At 41.7% G+C, this 18962-nt stretch overlaps 1 protein-coding gene across 2 annotated transcripts in view; it reads left to right on the forward strand.

The window, feature by feature from the left end:
• LOC134213890 (lateral signaling target protein 2 homolog) overlaps positions 1 to 18962 on the forward strand; it is a 60750-nt gene that overhangs the window by 37815 nt on the left and 3973 nt on the right. The window contains exon 4 of one of the 2 annotated variants that reach the window (XM_062693342.1): positions 10053 to 10270. In XM_062693342.1, coding sequence (XP_062549326.1) covers positions 10053 to 10270 — 218 coding nt within the window. The remainder of the gene's footprint in view (positions 1 to 10052; positions 10271 to 18962) is intronic. The other variant, XM_062693343.1, reaches the window with a different exon arrangement.

Raw genomic sequence — 18962 nt, forward strand, 5'->3', positions numbered from 1 at the left:
GTGTACCGGAATGTGGGACTTTCAGTAGTCTATACACAAACTTCAGCCATGACTCGGGGTGACGATAGCGGATGACGACACTCCTTCTTCAGTACAAGCAGACCACGCACTACCCTACCGAAGCAGGGCACTCTTATTGCACCACTTGCGCTTCACTGTGGGTGTGTGGGTTCAACCCACTGCTGCTTCTTCAAATGTCACTCGCCCCATGTCAGTCTTATTTGGGTGCTCACCAAAAGATATTTTAGTTACTAGATAAAGATTGTCGCTACTGTTCCCTTTGTTCTGCTGTCCGAAACATGTGTGGTACATACCTGTCAAATCGTATGGATTTTCCTTCTTTGACATTTAGCTCCCCTATCCTCGCCAGCAAAAGATGTTCCGGACAGCGACGACAGCGACAATCTTTATCTAGTAACTAAAATATCTTTTTGCTCACCCCAACACTCCACTGACATGCCTCGAGGTGTCAACAGCCGTATGTAGGGACCAATTAATGATACTTCTCTACAACACTTCTGCCTCAGCATGCGCAGTGCCACATTCAAACTTCTGCCATGCCTCGAGGTGACAAGAGCGATTACCCGCTACGATACTCCTACCTCGATACAAGCAGATCACTCGCATTACTACCGAAGCGGCCCACGCGCTTCCCTACCGAAGTAGGAACAGCCCCCATGCCCCCATTATTGGGACGTCATATTGTCAGTTTCAGAAATGAACCACATATTTTTTATGAGCAATTTAGCTCTCAACGTACTCGCAAACAACTCAGATAGACACTTCTTCTAAAATTCAGGCCCCTAGCTTAGGCTAGTTTGCCGACTGGCAGATCTCTATCCCTCGGCGGTCGTGCCACAAACTTCTTAACTCGAATCCTTATAACTCCCCCCGGTGTTGAGGACCAGTTCCGGTGAAGGAAACTTCCGCACTGATGGTGCCCCGACTAACGGCGGCTATCGCTGCAGTGGACGCTTTCGCGCATTGCGCCAACTTCGTCTTCGGGTTGCAGAGGTGGTCCGACAGTTCCAGTAGTGGATGACGTCTGCACTGGCGCTGCCCTACATACCCGAAGCGCTTTCTTCTTTTTTCTTATTTTTTCAGCAGGTTGGCAGTTGAAGTGCCGAGGTCGGTCCAATGATTCACCTCAGTTCACATTGGGGATGAGCCGATGGGTCCACCTTCCATTATTCGAATCCACCGTCTGTCTAATATCCCTGATGGCTCTCCGGTGGTAGCATTCGATATCCTCTGCTAGGGTTATGCAGATTGAAACCATCCTTGTGGTAACGCAAACTGCCTCCGACGAAATGGTTCGGTACGCACTCACGACTCGGATGGTCATTAGACGAAACACGCTATTTAGCTTCCTCCGGTGACGTTTCGTCTTGAGCGCAGCTCCCCAGGCTGGATTTTTTCCCCCTCTTTACTAACGTGATTTTTTATTGTATATAAGTTCATCACCCCAGGCTGGATGATACTGTCGCCAGAAGACGCCTGCTGCTGCCTTTCAGACCGTCGACGTTCGATGATCCTTCTTTTTTTTTTTTAATTCTTTGTTAAAGTGTTAATGATCCTTCATGATTGCGCCTTTTCACATGAATAGTCATGGTGTTGAAGTTCAACCGGTCATCAATCATCACACCTAGATGTCTCAGGTTGTCGTACCCACCGATGGTAATCTGCCCCAAGTAACACATGCAACATCACGCAATCAGAAAAATAATAAAATTAGTTGTTATTGAGTTATATATAAGATTAGTGGTAACAATATGTTTTAAATTAGCAATAGAGCCGTTTCCAATGTTTTCCTTTTCAATATGAGATTCAAAGTTTCTGTTTTACTGATTAATAACATTTAGTTTCAAACGAAAAAAGTTGCATCCAATTACCAACTCAATTGAAACATAATAAAATATGCCATGCTACTATTAAGTTGCGTTGAAACACAATTATAACAGTCGAATAGTATAGAATGACAGGATGGTTAATCATCTCTGTATTTGGTTTGATTACATTTAATTTGCATTCGATAAAACAATTTTTAATGATAGACTTCTCTCAATATGTGTAGATTTATCGTAATGCGTTATATGGAATAAACGTAGTGATGGATAGAATAGAATACCGGAGTATTTTTCTACATGCATGTTCATATGCGGATGAACCGATGCAGCCAGACACAGTGAAATTGTCAAAAAGAGTTACATTTTTTACACTTTGCCTCACAGGAAAGAACTTACCCAATAAAAAAGCCATCCTATCAGGAACATACTAGAAAAACTTTGAGACTTTATCATATTTCGCCTTGAACAAACAAAATTAGAATTGCAATAGCCATTTCTTGGCAGCCGATTTGTTATTGTTGACGGAAAACTTTATTATAACCTTTCAAATACCGTCAAACACCTCTGGTATCAATCCATAGTTATTTATCTGTCGCAGTAGTTACTTATATAGAACGCAAGAAAAAATATCAAAAATCATGAATAGGGCAACCAATTTTGTAGAAGGAAATTATAATTTTGAACTATATTATTCGAATTTTCCATGAGACATCATGTGCGTTGTTTGTAGATGACATTATTAATGCATTGAATACTGTTAAGAGATGAATATTTTTTAAAATCAAATTCGATAAAATTGCTTTACTCCTGAAATTGTTTGATATTCTTAGAAATATACTCAATTAAGTTGAAGCCCGGAATAGGGGACTAGCGAAGTTGGATTTTTCTTGCAATCCGTACGTTAAACATAACTTAGCTAGTGGCGCGCTAGTCTAATTAGGGCCTAATTAGACTAGCGCACTACTAGCGAAGTTAGATTTAAAGTACGAGATAGGATTGCGAGAAAAATCCAACTTCGATAGTCCCTTATTCCGCTTTTCAACTTGCATAACGATGCTATCGTTTCAACACTGCATTGTATCTGACATTAATGTTAAAAAAAATTGGGATCCTCTTATCAAAATAATTCTAAACATTCTCATTCTATACCATATTGTAGGTATAGAATGTATACCATATACGAGGTCTTACCCATTAATTATGTACATGATGATTTTGATTGAAATCTCAGTTTGTAATTTAAAAAATAGTTTTATATCACATTGGTATTGCCTTGCCGTGTCAATTTATTATGTGACTGGAAAACCTTTATAATAAAGAATAAAAATATTATGATTCTACTTTTTCTCTTATGACAGCGTCTATTCGATTGGATAATAGTTTTGACAGGATAAAAATTTAGAGCAACGATGCTACATATTTCGTTTTGGATTTCGTATTTGACATTTAAGTTTTAACGTTACGTAAATATAGCTTCTCTAAAAATAAATTTGGTAACCCTAAAACATAAAGAATGGTAAATCAATATGGCTATGCAATCAGATACATTTTCAATTATTTTAGGCGATGGTATTATAGTTTTAACGAGGCGCTCGAAAAATACAAAACTATAACATATATGTTTACCATAAATTCGAAGTCGCAGATCAAAATGCTGTTATTCTTAAGCATTCTTCGACTTTTTTCATGCATTTATATGTATGACGGTTGATCAATAGTGTTGATGAATATGTTTCTGAAAATCATCGGTCGCCTCATATTCACATTATGACATTTATTTACATATGTTGGTTATAAATATGTATCAGAAATATAACAAATGCAACTTGAACATGTTTTATATTGACTCCACCTCTTGCGCTTTTTCCGTTTTAAATAAGTTATAAATAAGTACCTAAACCAAAAACCAGGCAAGCCAATTTGTTGGAGTTAAGTCAGGAAAACTTTTGTGTGATTAACTGTGCTGCTTGGGTGTATCCATTGAATTACTTTTCAGTTGCTGACCAGCATTCCTTCCGCTTTGTGGTGAGCCAGCTGCAGCTTGACTTTATTCATCCAGTTTTCTACTGTATCGATCGCCTCCGCCACCAGCATTTCCACCTCCTCCAGCGACTCACCAGTTATCGTTTGGAAGACATCATCCGCAAATCAGTAAATCTTTACGACTCTGGGCGACTTCAGCGTTAGCACCCTGTTGTACATCACATTTTATAATGTTGGGCTTAGTTGTTGAACGCCTGCCGTAACCGTGATCGACTACTGCTCCGAATTAGTGTCGTAAACCAGAATCCGGTTCTGGAAGTAGCTGCTAAGGATCTTACACAGGAAGTCGGTGATCCGCATTCCGTACAGCGCTGCGGCGATGGCCTCTCAGCTGGCATTATTTAACGTGTGTTTGACGTCAATCGTCACTACCGCGCATAACCGCATATTGCCGCTTCTCTTCTTTTCGGACGCCCTCTCTGCATTACCAATACGATGCTGGATTCTAACCGCCATTTTTTGGTTTCGGCAGCAGCACCAATTTCTGGATCTTCTGGAAGGTTATCATCTACTAAACACTTCTGCAGCACCATCCTGAACAAGCCCGGAAACGCCACTGATGACAGTTCGTCGTTGGAGAATTACATATGTACCTGCAGCGGCTACTCGGTCTTCATCCTCGTACGTCGTACGCGGCCACGTCGTAGAACCATGCTATGGGAAAAGATCATCCACGATGATCCTTAATTTGTCAAGACACATTTCGGCTGGTGTCGCTGGACCCCTGATCTTCTTTGTTACGACTCGATAAGCGTTGCCTCAACGATCAGCGTCAGCTCAGCTTCTCGGTACAACACATGACACACCGACCATCCGACTTTCTCCTTGCCCACCACCACCATTTTATTGGCAGCGTCTCCCGGTAGTCGTATCGCTACTATTTGTGTACCACTGTACGCTTTCCTCAACCGAATGGTCATCTGAACTTCGCCCAGCGTGCATTGTGAGCTCAGTTCGTCTACCATAGTGATATCGTCCAGGTCTCTGCACTCGACTACTGCCTCCTGCGTTAAAGCTCTTACCCTTCACTACCTAAGGAATTGGAAATGAGCTCCCGGAAGGCCGAACTCCTGATCGTGGGATCCTTCTTCAGCTCGAACAGCAATCGCCCAAGTAACAATTACCATGCTTCTTGGATTTATCTAATTCTTATTGCGGACTTATGATAGCAATCACCAAGCTAATTGCTCAGTTTTATTGGCGCTCTTATTGCTATCAATAGACCTCTCATAAATCTGTTGAAAAAAGCTTCAAATGTCAAATGCCTATTGACCATTTGAACAGATCTATGATTGTGATGAAGAGCGTAATAAATCCAATTTTCAACGCTTGAATACAGCTCCAATTTTTGGTCATAATGTGGACAAATTCATTACAATCTGGGAAACGAGGGCTAGATAATAATATTGTATGTACGAACTTTCTTCTGGAAGGAGATTCTCTATTCATCCCGTGGATTCGCATAAGTGTATCTGCGTATGGAACCACCCACCCATTTTTGGCCCTTCATACAGGAGTTTGTTGAAATACAAACAATAATATAATCATGATCAAATCGTTTGTCAGATATGGCCAGTGCTATCGGCAGGTGCCTTGCTACAATACATGGTAGTATCATCGTCATCATCATAATGTGGACAAATTCATTACCTCCATAAGAATGTTTATATTGCGAAGAGTTTATGACGGTGTTTAATTTTAGCAAAATTTTTCTGATCAAATTCCATGATGGCCATATTAAAAATGGAAGAGCATTTCGCAGTCAGTGAAATTTATCACTGAAATTCATGATTTTACGACATTTTCACCACTTTCCATACTTTTTCTGATCAATAATTTTATTTATTATTAATTTGAGCAAAAGTAGTTATCGATTTGGTGGACATCGTAGATGTAGCGGTAAAAAAATATTTTCTATTTGTTTCCCTGAACTGCGTTATATTGTCGGCGCGTGGTGTTCAACCTTATTTTTTCACCAGCTTTGCCCATAAAGTCGGAAGCGCACTCCTTTTCAATGGTACTGAATCGAAAAAATAACCTGAAAAAAATATTTTGTTGTCATCATCATAATTTTCATCAGTAATCCATTTTGTTATTATTTTTCTACAAAGTTTTGTTTCTCTTTTTTCAAAGCAACATTTTGACAGCTGCCGCAGCCAAATTCCCTTTTTTGCGAGTGGTTTAAAAAGGGTTTCTAAATGCTCTTATAATAGGCTTATAGTGGTCATCTGGAGAGGGCCACTTGGCAATATCTTAGTCTTATAGTGGTCATCATAAGGTTGCCATGTATTATTCGGTTTTATTGTTAGATCTTATTAATTGATCTTGAAAACCATTCTTAGAGCTGAATAAAACTTGAAATGTTACTTGGGCGGGTCCTCTCTCACCTTCCGTAAGATCGCTGCGTACATCGTCTTATCGCTCACTTCGACTATCAAGGCCTATTGACCCTCTTACGAGAAGAGCGATGTTTTTCTTTCTTCTTCTGCTCCTTCTTCCATGTTCTCCTACTGCTTCTTTCTCTTCTCCCGCTGGCTTTCCACTGTTTGCCAATCACCGTTCTTGTCGTCTTTCCCCCTTGACCCTCTTACGAGAAGAGCGATGTTTTTCTTTCTTCTTCTGCTCCTTTTTCCATGTTCTCCTACTGCTTCTTTCTCTTCTCCCGCTGGCTTTCCACTGTTTGCCAATCACCGTTCTTGTCGTCTTTCTTCAGTACGCTAGCACAATCTTGCACGTTCTCCTGGAGAGTCCCTGCTTCGCTTCTCCGTGCGAGTATTTCGTGGGCTCATTGGTGTCTGCAGTGCCTCGTCTGTTGTATGCTCCGCTGAATCTTTTAATGTTTTTTCAGAGGCTTCCTCTCTTCTATTTAGCTCGTTATGCTCGTGCTCGGCAGCTTTAACGGTGGATTTGATGCTCGTCGCTAGAAGTTTGATCTTAGTGTGGACATTGTGCTTATCCTTCACGAAGACATAAAGCCCGTTGACTCACTTCCTCACCTCCATCAGGTTAGACCTCCCAAGTTGTAGCTCCTAATGAGTACCACTACTTTCTGATTTTATTTGATTTAATCAGGATATCACTGGCAGGGTTTGCAGAAATTGCTCTCAATAGATAACGAACAACGATAAAAGAGAGGCAAAAACCTCTTCGAATCATAACAAGCCATGAAAACAAAACTATCGCACTTGTATAATATACAAGTTGGAAAAAACTGATTCGGATAGGCGGCCCCCACCGATGGGGTTTGATAAAACGCTTTGTTTTCGCTCATTTCATGTTGGGGACCATATTTTTTTCGCACTGCTGTGTAAAACAAGTAGAAATGCATAATCATATGCTACCTATCGAGAGTGTATACTAGAGTGGGGCGTCATGGTCATTTTTTCAAATCAATGGTTTTTCGAAGTCATTCTGGGTCCTGAACAACTGTGCAAAATTTGGTACCGATTAGTTGCTTCCTCGCTTTCCGCATCGCGTTTGAAGTTTGTATGGAATTTAGTATGGGAGAACGTATATTTTTGCTACTAGAGGTCTCAGTTCATTGTAAACCAAGTGGCACATTGCGTTAAAGTATAACCCAAAGGATGCCGAAAAACTTTGCTGAAAAAGGCACGTTGCTGGAACGTCCACGAAAATAGTTATATCGCTTCGAAGATTGAGTGTTCAAACCAGTGTTTGTGCTGCCAGCACTGCCGAACTACGTAGACCAATAATTTAACTGAGTGTTATTTCAAAACAATTGATCTTATAGGGCTTAAGAGCTAATGAGAGCTATCCGCAATCATTCCACAAAGAAAAAATCCGACAAGAAGGAAAATGGGCTTTGCCCTTCGATATCCATAGGTCGTCCGGTAGTGCTGGCAGAAACATTGATTTCTTGCATATGGTTTGAACAATCAATTTTCGAAACGTAATAACAATTTTTGAAGACCTTCCATTTACATACCTTCTTCGGAAAAGTCTTTCGGCATCTTCCAGACTATATGCTAACGTATTGACTCACGTGATTGATGATAAATTGAAGCCGCTAATAGCAAAAATGTGAAAAAGTACGTTTTCCCATACTAATCTCCATGTAAATTTAAAATGCGATGCGGCATGCGAGGTCGCAACCAATCTAGCCCATATTTTGCACAGTTTATTGGGGTCCCAAAACGATTCAGAAAAACCTTGATCTCACTCGATCGGACGAAGTTTGCGTTTTTCGATACAACTGCGCCCTATTCTAGTGTATACAGACATGATAAGTGCGAGATTCTCTCATTCTCCTTTGGATTCAAACCCTGATCACTGGTATTATTCCTGATTAGAGATGGGCAAAACAGCTCATTGCAGTGAGCGGATCTGATCCGTTCAGCTCATTGAAAAGAGTCAGCTTCTTGGATCAGCTCTTCAGTTCTTTAATGCTACATATATTTAAACATAATTGGTAATATTATTATTTTAATTATTGTTAAAAAATTTGAAAAATTTATGTCATTCATTCATCATTCATCTATTTACCTCACTTTGAAATTTTTAAAATGTTGAGCTACAGTGAGGTAATAATTTCTATTGAAAAACCGGCAATTTTAAACTAATAACATTTATTACGCTTCTTCTGACCGTCTAGTTTTGAAGTCTAGGAGTTCAATTAGAACCATCACATTTATTTCTATAACAACACTTACTCAACATTATTTTCTATTCATAATTCTAAGTTACATTTTGTTGATAACGTTTCTCAAATCGTTAATTTGAATAATTCAGTCCCTAGTCTCTGATATGTATATGAACCATATCACGTGTCATAAGTTTTCTCTTCATACTGGGTGCAGTAAATCAATGCCTTGTTTGCGCGCGCTTCTAACCCTTCTAACCATGCGTAGTTGCTTTCATACAAGCGAGTCCATTCATCTTCATTGCAACCATGGTTCCCGAAATGCGAGAGAAATAAAAACAAGAGAGTAAAAAAATACAGAGCACGGTGCTACAAACAAACCGAGTGCACATGTATGCTGGCGGGAAAACCCGTCGCAAGTAAAAGATCCGCTCCGTGCAAGGCACAGCTCCCAGTTCGGTTCGTTTGAACCACACGGTTCGCTCGCTAGAATCGGTCGCGACTGATCCGGATCGAGATCCGTGTCGCACGGATCTGAGCTGGTGGCGCAGCTCTCGCTTCCATGTCACAGCAATTTCGAGCTGGACGACGACATGAGCGGAACTGAGAGTTGTTCGGATCTTCGGATCTTTTGCTTGGTACGGTTCGTTCGCTACCGCACTACTGGGTATCTTTTGTGTGTCCGTTCGTAGCGCCGAGTATGTGGGTATGGGTTAAGAAATAGACGGCAAGCTATATTATTTTTGCTTGTGTATTTCTTGTTCCTCTCTGCAGCAGAATTGATTTCTGTTGCTTGGCTAGATGGTGCTGTCGCTTGGCTTGATGGTGCTTGAGGTACAAATAATAAACGATCAGCACGTGCGCGGTACTGGACTGGAATGCTCATACAAGCTCGCTTGTGTTGTGTACCGCGAGCGTGGTATTTTCGTTTGTGCTGTACAAAATACAACAGCGCGCGTACTCGAGTGCGTACGCTCGAGGGAGTTTCTCTTGGCGCGTGTTTGACAATGATTTCATCAATTTTAAGTGAGCTGCTGAGCTGGGCTTCTTCAAAAAAGATCCATGGCTCATCAGCTCAATGTAAGGAAGCGACTCTTTGGAACAGCTCCTGAGCGGAGCGCCCATCTCTATTCCTGATGTGCCTGATGTGGTTGGCACTCCGGCCGGGCTTGTGAGCTGTAGGCGGCACATGGTCGCTTTGATAAGATCTGCTTGCGGACTCGTGCAGCTTTTTGTAGAGGTTTATCAGAGCCCACTGTCACAGTGGCCATGGGGAGGGGTCGTTAGGCCATGCTGCCCCTTGTGTGTGTGTGTGTGTGTGTGTGTGTGTGTGTGTGTGTGTGTGTGTGTGTGTGTGTGTGTGTGTGTGTGTGTGTGTGTGTGTGTGTGTGTGTGTGTGTGTGTGTGTGTGTGTGTGTGTGTGTGTGTGTGTGTGTGTGTGTGTGTGTGTGTGTGTGTGTGTGTGTGTGTGTGTGTGTGTGTGTGTGTGTGTGTGTGTGTGTGTTTTAGCTTTTAAGGATTCATACCCGTATTTATTTTAACATTCCGTTCATTTTTTGCAGATGCATCTCGTTTGGCCACATTTCACGCAGCAAAAATAAAACGAGAAGGTTCGTGTTTCACCCCAAAGCCAAAAATGATACTAGCATCAAACGATCCTTCTAAGCACTACACCCCCCATTGCACTATACTGCATCGATGTGGCGACGATGTTGGATGTTGTTTGCCAACACAAACTTGCGCAGCATCTAGGAATTCAACGGTAGAGCTATTTTTTTTTGTAAGTACTTGTCTTGAGTCTTGGGTTTTTTTTTAACTTTGTAACATTTCCCCTATAACGTTCCATAATAATTAAACATTTTTATATTTTCCGATATAAATAAGTCGAGTCAAATACGAGACACTGTAGACGGCCTCACAGTTGAGGTCGAAATACGTATCTCCAAAGATAACAAAAAGTAGTGGAATTAAATGGAGAGTACTAAACTCGTCTTAGACGGTTGATAAATAATGTTTACGCAAAGCTGTAATAAATTTAACAAATAAGGTATGCATTACCATCATGGTTTTAACCAAATCGTACACATTTGATGTGTTATCAAAATTACAACTAAGGGGTCGTACACTATTTACGTAAGCACTTATGGGGGAAGTGGGGGTTGGCCACTTTCTAAATAAATAAAAATTGATTTGTATGGGAAAAATCTTACATGAGGGGATGGGGGTTGAAAAACCCAGAAAAAATGCTTACGTAATCAGTGTACGGCCCCTAACCAGTGGATGTTACATGTTGGTACAATCCTGTAAAGGACCAACTAAAATCTGCACAATTATCAACCTTTGCGAAATTGTCGGTGGTTAATTCCTTGAAATTATGCTTACCTCCGTTCTGCTCATAATCTTTAGTATTGTGGATCGTCTAATACAAAAAAATGTGGGGGGCATACGTGGATTGAAATAACCTTGGAAAGAAATAAGTGCCCAGAACAGTAATCCGCCGGGTGACGCCAAACGAATCAACGATATATTTATATATAAAAACAGTCGGAGGACCGGGTGTGAGTAAAAAAAAAACAATTTATTTACTCATTACTTAAATTAAGATACAATTAATGTACGAACTAAGTCACTGATTAACTATCTAGAATGGGAACTGAACACTAACTGACTGAACTCGATTGATTGTGCCCTACTTAATAGCTAAAACTTGATGATACTGCAATTTGGGGGCCAATAATGGTCTCTGCATGGCACGATGGGACAGCAGGGACTATGTCCAAGGGCTTGACGATCCCTCCCCAGGCCATCTGCGAGTTGTGGGGCTTGCCTAGGATGTGGTGGGGTTTGACAGTGGGCCCTGTTAAACCTCTATAAAAAGCTGCATGTATCCGCAAGTAGAGGCCCCACCAAAGCGACCGTGTGCCGCTCAAAGCGCACAAGCCCAAGTCCTAGTGTTAGGTGGGACGCTAAACAGCCCTGACACGACGGCCCTCCGACGAGACAGGAGGTTTGCGCTGGCCCAATAAGCCGCCTAGAAAACCAATCATTACGAACAATATAAGAGATAATGCGACTCGATATAATCGGCGGCAAAGACCTGGGCGACGAATACAGGATCACGATTGGAAGCTTGGAACATGGAATTGCAAGTCGCTAGGTTTCGCAGGTTGCGACAGGATGATCTACGATGAATTACATCCCCGCAACTTCGACGTCGTGGCGCTGCAGGAGATTTGCTGGACAGGACAGAAAGTGTGGAAAAGCGGGCATCGAGCGGCTACCTTCTACCAAAGCTGTGGCACCACCAATGAGCTGGGAACCGGCTTCATAGTGCTGGGTAAGATGCGCCAACGCGTGATTGGGTGGCAGCCAATCAACGCAAGGATGTGCAAGCTGAGGATTAAAGGCCGTTTCTTCAACTATAGCATCATCAACGTGCACTGCCCACACGAAGGGAGACCCGACGACGAGAAAGAAGCGTTCTACGCACAGCTGGAGCAGATCGTTATCGGTGACATGAACGCACAGGTAGGAAGGGAGGAAATGTATAGACCGGTCATCGGACCGGATAGTCTGCACACCGTATCGAATGACAACGGCCAACGATGCATAAACTTTGCAGCCTCCCGCGGAATGGTAGTCCGAAGCACCTTCTTTCCCCGCAAAAATATCCACAAGGCCACATGGAGATCACCTAACCAAGAAACGGAAAACCAAATCGACCACGTTCTAATCGACGGTAAATTCTTCTCCGACATCACGAACGTCCGCACTTACCGCAGTGCGAATATTGAATCCGACCACTACCTCGTTGCAGTATGCCTGCGCTCAAAACTCTCGACGGTGTACAACACGCGTCGAAGTCGGACGCCGCGGCTTAACATTGGGCGGCTACAAGATGGTAGACTAGCCCAAGAATACGCGCAGCAGCTGGAAGTGGCACTTCCAACGGAAGAGCAGCTAGGCGCAGCGTCTCTTGAAGATGGCTGGAGAGATATTCGATCCGCCATTGGTAGCACCGCAACCGCTGCACTTGGCACGGTGCCCCCGGATCAGAGAAACGACTGGTATGACGGCGAATGTGAGCCGTTAGTGGAAGAGAAGAATGCAGCATGGGCGAGATTGCTGCAACACCGCACGATGGCGAACAAGGCACGATATAAACAGGCGCGGAACAGACAAAACTCGATTTTCCGGAGAAAAAAGCGCCAGCAGGAAGATCGAGACCGTGAAGAGACGGAGCAACTGTACCGCGCTAATAATACACGAAAGTTCTATGAGAAGTTAAACCGTTCACGTAAGGGCCACGTGCCACAGCCTGATATATGTGTAAGGACATAAACGGGAACCTTCTTACGAACGAGCGTGAGGTGATCCAAAGGTGGCGGCAGCACTACGAAGAACACCTGAATGGCGATGTGGCAGACGAAGATGGCGGTATGGTGATGGACCTGGGAGAACGCGCGCAGGACATAATTCTACCGGCTCCGGATCTCCAGGAAATCCAGGAGGAGATTGGCCGGCTGAAGAACAACAAAGCCCCTGGGGTTGACCAACTACCAGGAGAGCTATTTAAACACGGTGGTGAGGCACTGGCTAGAACGCTGCACTGGGTCATTACCAAGATTTGGGAGGAGGAAGTTTTGCCGCAGGAGTGGATGGAAGGTGTCGTGTGTCCCATCTACAAAAAGGGCGATAAGCTGGATTGTAGCAACTACCGCGCAATCACATTGCTGAACGCCGCCTACAAGGTACTCTCCCAAATTTTATGCCGTCGACTAGCACCAACTGCAAGGGAGTTCGTGGGGCAGTACCAGGCGGGTTTTTATGGGCGAACGCTCCACCACGGACCAGGTGTTCGCCATTCGCCAAGTACTGCAGAAATGCCGCGAATACAACGTGCCCACACATCATCTATTCATCGACTTCAAAGCCGCATATGATACAATCGATCGGGACCAGCTATGGCAGCTAATGCACGAACACGGTTTTCCGGATAAACTGACACGGTTGATCAAAGCGACGATGGATCGGGTGATGTGCGTAGTTCGAGTTTCAGGGGCATTCTCGAGTCCCTTCGAAACCCGCAGAGGGTTACGGCAAGGTGATGGTCTTTCGTGTTTGCTATTCAACATCGCTTTGGAAGGGGTAATACGAAGAGCAGGGATTAACTGGAGTGGGATACATTTCAATGAGTCCGTTCACCTATTTGGTTTCGCCGACGACATTGATATTATGGCACGTAACTTTGATAAGATGGAAGAAGCCTACATCAGACTGAAGAGGGAAGCAAAGCGGAACGGGCTAGTTATCAACACGTCGAAGACGAAGTACATGATAGCCACCCACCGCGAGTTTGCATCGGTGGTGACGAAATCGAGGTGGTAGAAGAATTTGTGTACTTGGGCTCACTGGTGACTGCCGAAAATGACACCAGCAGAGAAATTCGGAGACGCATAGTGGCTGGAAATCGTACGTACTTTGGACTCCGCAAGACGCTCCGATCGAATAGAGTTCGCCGCCGTACCAAACTGACAATCTACAAAACGCTAATTAGACCGGTAGTCCTCTACGGACACGAGACCTGGACGATGCTCGTGGAGGACCAACGCGCACTTGGAGTTTTCGAAAGGAAAGTGCTGCGTACCATCTATGGTGGGGTGCAGATGGCGGACGGTACGTGGAGGAGGCGAATGAACCACGAATTGCATCAGCTGTTGGGAGAACCATCCATCGTTCACACCGCGAAAATCGGACGACTGCGATGGGCCGGGCACGTAGCCAGAATGTCGGACAGTAACCCGGTGAAAATGGTGCTCGACAACGATCCGACGGGTACAAGAAGGCGAGGTGCGCAGCGGGCAAGGTGGATCGATCAGGTGGAAGATGACTTGCGGACCCTCCGTAGACTGCGTGGTTGGCGACGTGTAGCCATGGACCGAGCCGAATGGAGAAGACTCTTATATACCGCACAGGCCTGTTCGGCCTTAGTCTGATTAAATAAATAATAATGGCACGATGGTCGACGTCCGGTGCAAAGGTGTTGATGTGCTTATTCCTGATGTGGGTCGGTGTGGTTGTTGCTAAGGGAATTCTGCTGATCGTTCGGTTATTCTTGGGTGTGCAACATAATTCCTCCAGGGGGTAAAGAAAGGACGTCCTCGTCCTTGTTTTGATCCTTTGTAGGGTGTTCAAGATTCTTGGAGATACCAGTTTGTTCTGCTGCATTTTGTCTAAGACGTGGGCTTTTAATTTTGACTACTATTTTCTTCCTGTGGAGACAGATGAGGATCGTTATTCCGAAAATAACTACCGTTGTGGTTGACAATCCTCCTATTAGGCTGAATATCCAGGTTTGATGGGAAAACTGCTCTAGTTTGATATTCTCGATGTGCTTTCTGTTGATGATAGTATGATTTGTTAAAGTTGAGATATTTGGTTGGAGATTGACGTTCCAGTGAATTTTAAGCTTGGAAATGCTCCTTGCAATTCCTTGGTGGGGTTGATTATCTCTCTGTAGCCATAAAGGTTTTGTTGGCTACATTGATGCTGCAGTTGCTGAATGTGATGAGAATATTGCCCGATAGGTTCCTATCGTCCGGTCCACAGCTTGATGATAATTTGGTTTGATCTGCATTTTGGACTAAAAGTTTATTTTCCGAAATTAGAGTGATTTGGATTTCCAATGATTGTTGTGCATTACAATGACTTGCTAGACCCATGACTATTGGGTAGGTGCAATTGTCTTTCAATGACTTCGCTATGACAATGACTATCGCTGAACGAATTTGTCTGGATTAGCAGTTGTGAAGATTTGATCCTTTGACTTGAAAATGAATCTCGGTAAGTCGATTATTATTTTTCCATTTACTGTGAGAGGGAAAATCTCGATAATATCGGAAGATCTTTTCTCTATCTCAGGAATTTCTAGTGTGTATAATAATAGATTATGTTTGGTGACTATCATTGGTATGGCGAAATTGAGCGCTTCTTATGGAAATTCTAGTTTGACTCCTTGATCTTGCAATAGTGAGTCCATGAAAACTATCTCTTTCAGTGTCAGAAGCTTACTGTTTGCTAAAGAAATTTTCGCCCTTATTACTGTATCTTGGATTTCCTCAAGTACATCGTTGATGGTGTCAATGTACAGTATTAGAGTTAAAGCGTCAATTTCCTCTAATATGAGTTTGTTGGTAATTGACTGTTGTTTGATTAAATTATTGATGGTGTATAACTGCCGTGAATCGCATATTTGTCCCATTTGAATAGGAAACCCAGCAAAGATGGGACAAATATGCGATTCACGGCAGATAACATCTCTTGAATCCTGTTGTTAATAACGTCGTTCACCCTAATCTGATGATTGTTTTCGTTTATAAGCTCATTCAAAGTTCTGTTAATAAGCCTCAAATCTTCCGCGTCAGGGCTGCCTGCCATCCATTTCCATGTTTGACCAATTTTGTCCCAGCGCACTATAGGATTTCGGGCGGTCATTAATCGAAAATGTCATGTCTTCCGAATTATTTTAAAATATTTTCTCTCCATTGTCAATACTCTAATTAAGAGAAATTCTGAATTTGAAGTCTCTAGGTGCACTAGTTCCAAAAAGATATAAGGTGGCAAAGTCAGAAATGGGTAAAAAGTTAGCAAATTTTCTGAAAAAATATTTTATTTTCAACTATTTATTGAAATATTTTTAAATGTTTTTTCTTCAATGTTAATACATCATTACAAAGGTTATTGTATAAGCTTTTAAATGGTGTGCAAAACTAATGGTTACACTGTGAAAAAAATTGAAAAAATGCGGAAGCAATATTTTTTTCCCAAAACGACGCGATTTTCAACTTTGATAGTGAAGAACTTTTTTCCTCAAGGAATCCCGGGTTCTTTTATGATACACATCAAGGACAAAGCTTCGACTAAAATGTCCCTGAAAGAATTTCTTGCCAGTATTTGCAATTAACAGAGTTAAGTCACTCTGATTTTTTTCATTTGTTTTTTTACCGTGTTTTGCCTCTCTCTCGTACTCCAAGGTTAATGCTCATTCCAAAACAGAATGTTTGATAGAAGGCCCGGAGACCCCTCGTGGTATATATCAACTAACTCAGCGCGCAGAATTGAGGTGATGTCTGTATGTTTGTGCATGCGCGTCTGTATGTATGTGCGCAAAAGAACGCAATCGCCATTTAGACACTTATTGGTGTCCGATTGTCGCGCAACAAGTGTCATTCGACGGGAAATCTAGTCCCATCGGTTCCTATTGAAAATCGGTCAGACTGAACTATGCGCACAAAGGGTATGGTCAAACTACATTTATTGGTAATAGCGTCGACTTTAGTTATAACCCTTTGAGCTCATTTAATTAACTTTTCAAAGGAGTAAATGAATAAAACCCCAATGCAATGCAGCAAAACGGTACCGGAAGGATTTCACAGTTCGCTCATATATTTCCCGTCAAATTTTACCGTTTCCGTCGCCATTCCCGCTGAAATGCGTTTGGGGCTTGAGTGGTTTGAGTCATTCTCTAAACCTAATTTTCTGAGCTATTCATTAGCTACTGATGGAGGAAACTAAATATGAGATTTTATAATATGTAAATATTTATAAATCTCCTGGAATCAATAATTCCCGACATGTTTATTGCAAAGTAAAGACGAACAATATCTTAGTTAGAACGGAGCGTATGAAATTCCTGCTAGTGTTCATGAATGTCTGGCTAATGGTAGGGAAATATTTATTCACTCATCTACACTTTGAGGTTCACTGGCTGAACAACCAGCGGAAAGTCAATATAAACAGTTGAAGAAATTTAGAACTCATAATGCAAGAAAATGATCAAGAGAGGCAAATGTTGACATTTTCCTTCGTGCCTTACATGAATCAGATCCATTTTAAGCTCGATTTGGATAACGAGGAGACGTTGGAAAAAATTTTCACTTAGTTATTCTTATGCCATGCGTAATTTTGTAATATTTGAAGATTTTCAAAGTTCTTTATCTTCTAATACTTTAGGATGAATTTATCTCATCTTCCATCGTTGATGGAATTGAAGAAAATATCATTGAAGACTTAAACCTTGACACAGAAAAAGAATGATGCTGTATATAACTTGTAGAAATCATGAAAACAAATCAAAAGTAATTCAAATAGTGTTGTTATTTAAATTAAAAGAATTTTGCTTTTCGGAAGAATGGAGCATTCTTACATTCCACAATGAATGTCCACATTTTTTGAGAATATATTAATCTCATTTTTTGAATAACTTGTACACGTAAAAATGTCATGGGATTGCGATTTCTAATTTGCTAATACCCTTTTTCAAAAGTTATTTTCAATTCTGATTATTTGATTAACATTTAATGCTTTATGATCCTTCAGATCCTAGTACTTTGTCAAACAAATTGTTCTAAATACAAATTGTGAGGCATGAGAGTGAGAACAAAAAATATCACGGAATGTCATGAAATTAATGTCATTTAACATGATCGCCGCCATAATGTCCATAAATTGCTGAACTTAGTTTTTGTACAGCCCCCTTCCTTCTCCTTAAGAAAACGCACGAAATTTCAACTTCCCAAATAGGTTTGCTTTGTCACGTTAATCGAACCTATGAAAAAAATAATTACGTAATTCATAGACGATCCCCAAAGGGGGGGGGGGGGGTTGGAAATTGTATATTCATGCTATTTCGACCATACACAGCTAAAACTAAGTGGAAAATCACTTTAAAAGTCCAATTTTATTTTTGACCGCTCGCTTGTATGGGGATCCCCCATAGTGCAGCGTTTGTGTCGTCTATTACTAATAGGTTTCAATTGGTAAAAGTTGTTGACTAATGTCCTACTTTTTTGAAATAATAATTTTGACATTGGTAGTTTATTATCTGTTCGTTTGGCTATTTCGCTAAAAAGAAGTACGTTAATCTCTATATTAGTCAAATTAATTGGATGAATGATTTTTGTTACGCCTGTTTGGATTTTACATTCTCTAAGTTTAAATAAAAGTACAGGGTCAGAATAAAGATTTCGCATTTCTAAATGTTGTGAAATACAACCATTAGGAATGACAGACATCATATCGCTTGTGAATAAGTTATATAAAAATGGACTATGAAAACCTCTTGTTGATCATTAAAAATAGGGGTCTATCTGCCGCTCTGTCTAAATTTGATTTTACCTTAATGAAAAGTTCTCGTGCCGATTCGTCAATTTCTTGTCGGATGACAACGTTCTCCTGATTGAAGAAAACCTCGTTTGGAGTAAAATCCCGTCGAGGAGTGGACACTGGAATTACAGAAAGAAACTGTTAAGTGGATAAGGGCAACTGTATTTAAACTCGGGAATTTGTGTTTATTTGCGTTTAGCGTCTCTATTACCGTTGAGTGGGTTTTCTCAACCTAGCCGTTGCTTTCAGTAGTCTCATGATCGGTGATTATTTCTGTGGGTGTACCAAATGTAGCAAAATATTGCGCT

Source organism: Armigeres subalbatus, chromosome 2, assembly GCF_024139115.2.
Source record: "Armigeres subalbatus isolate Guangzhou_Male chromosome 2, GZ_Asu_2, whole genome shotgun sequence".
Taxonomy (NCBI): Eukaryota; Metazoa; Arthropoda; class Insecta; order Diptera; family Culicidae; genus Armigeres; species Armigeres subalbatus.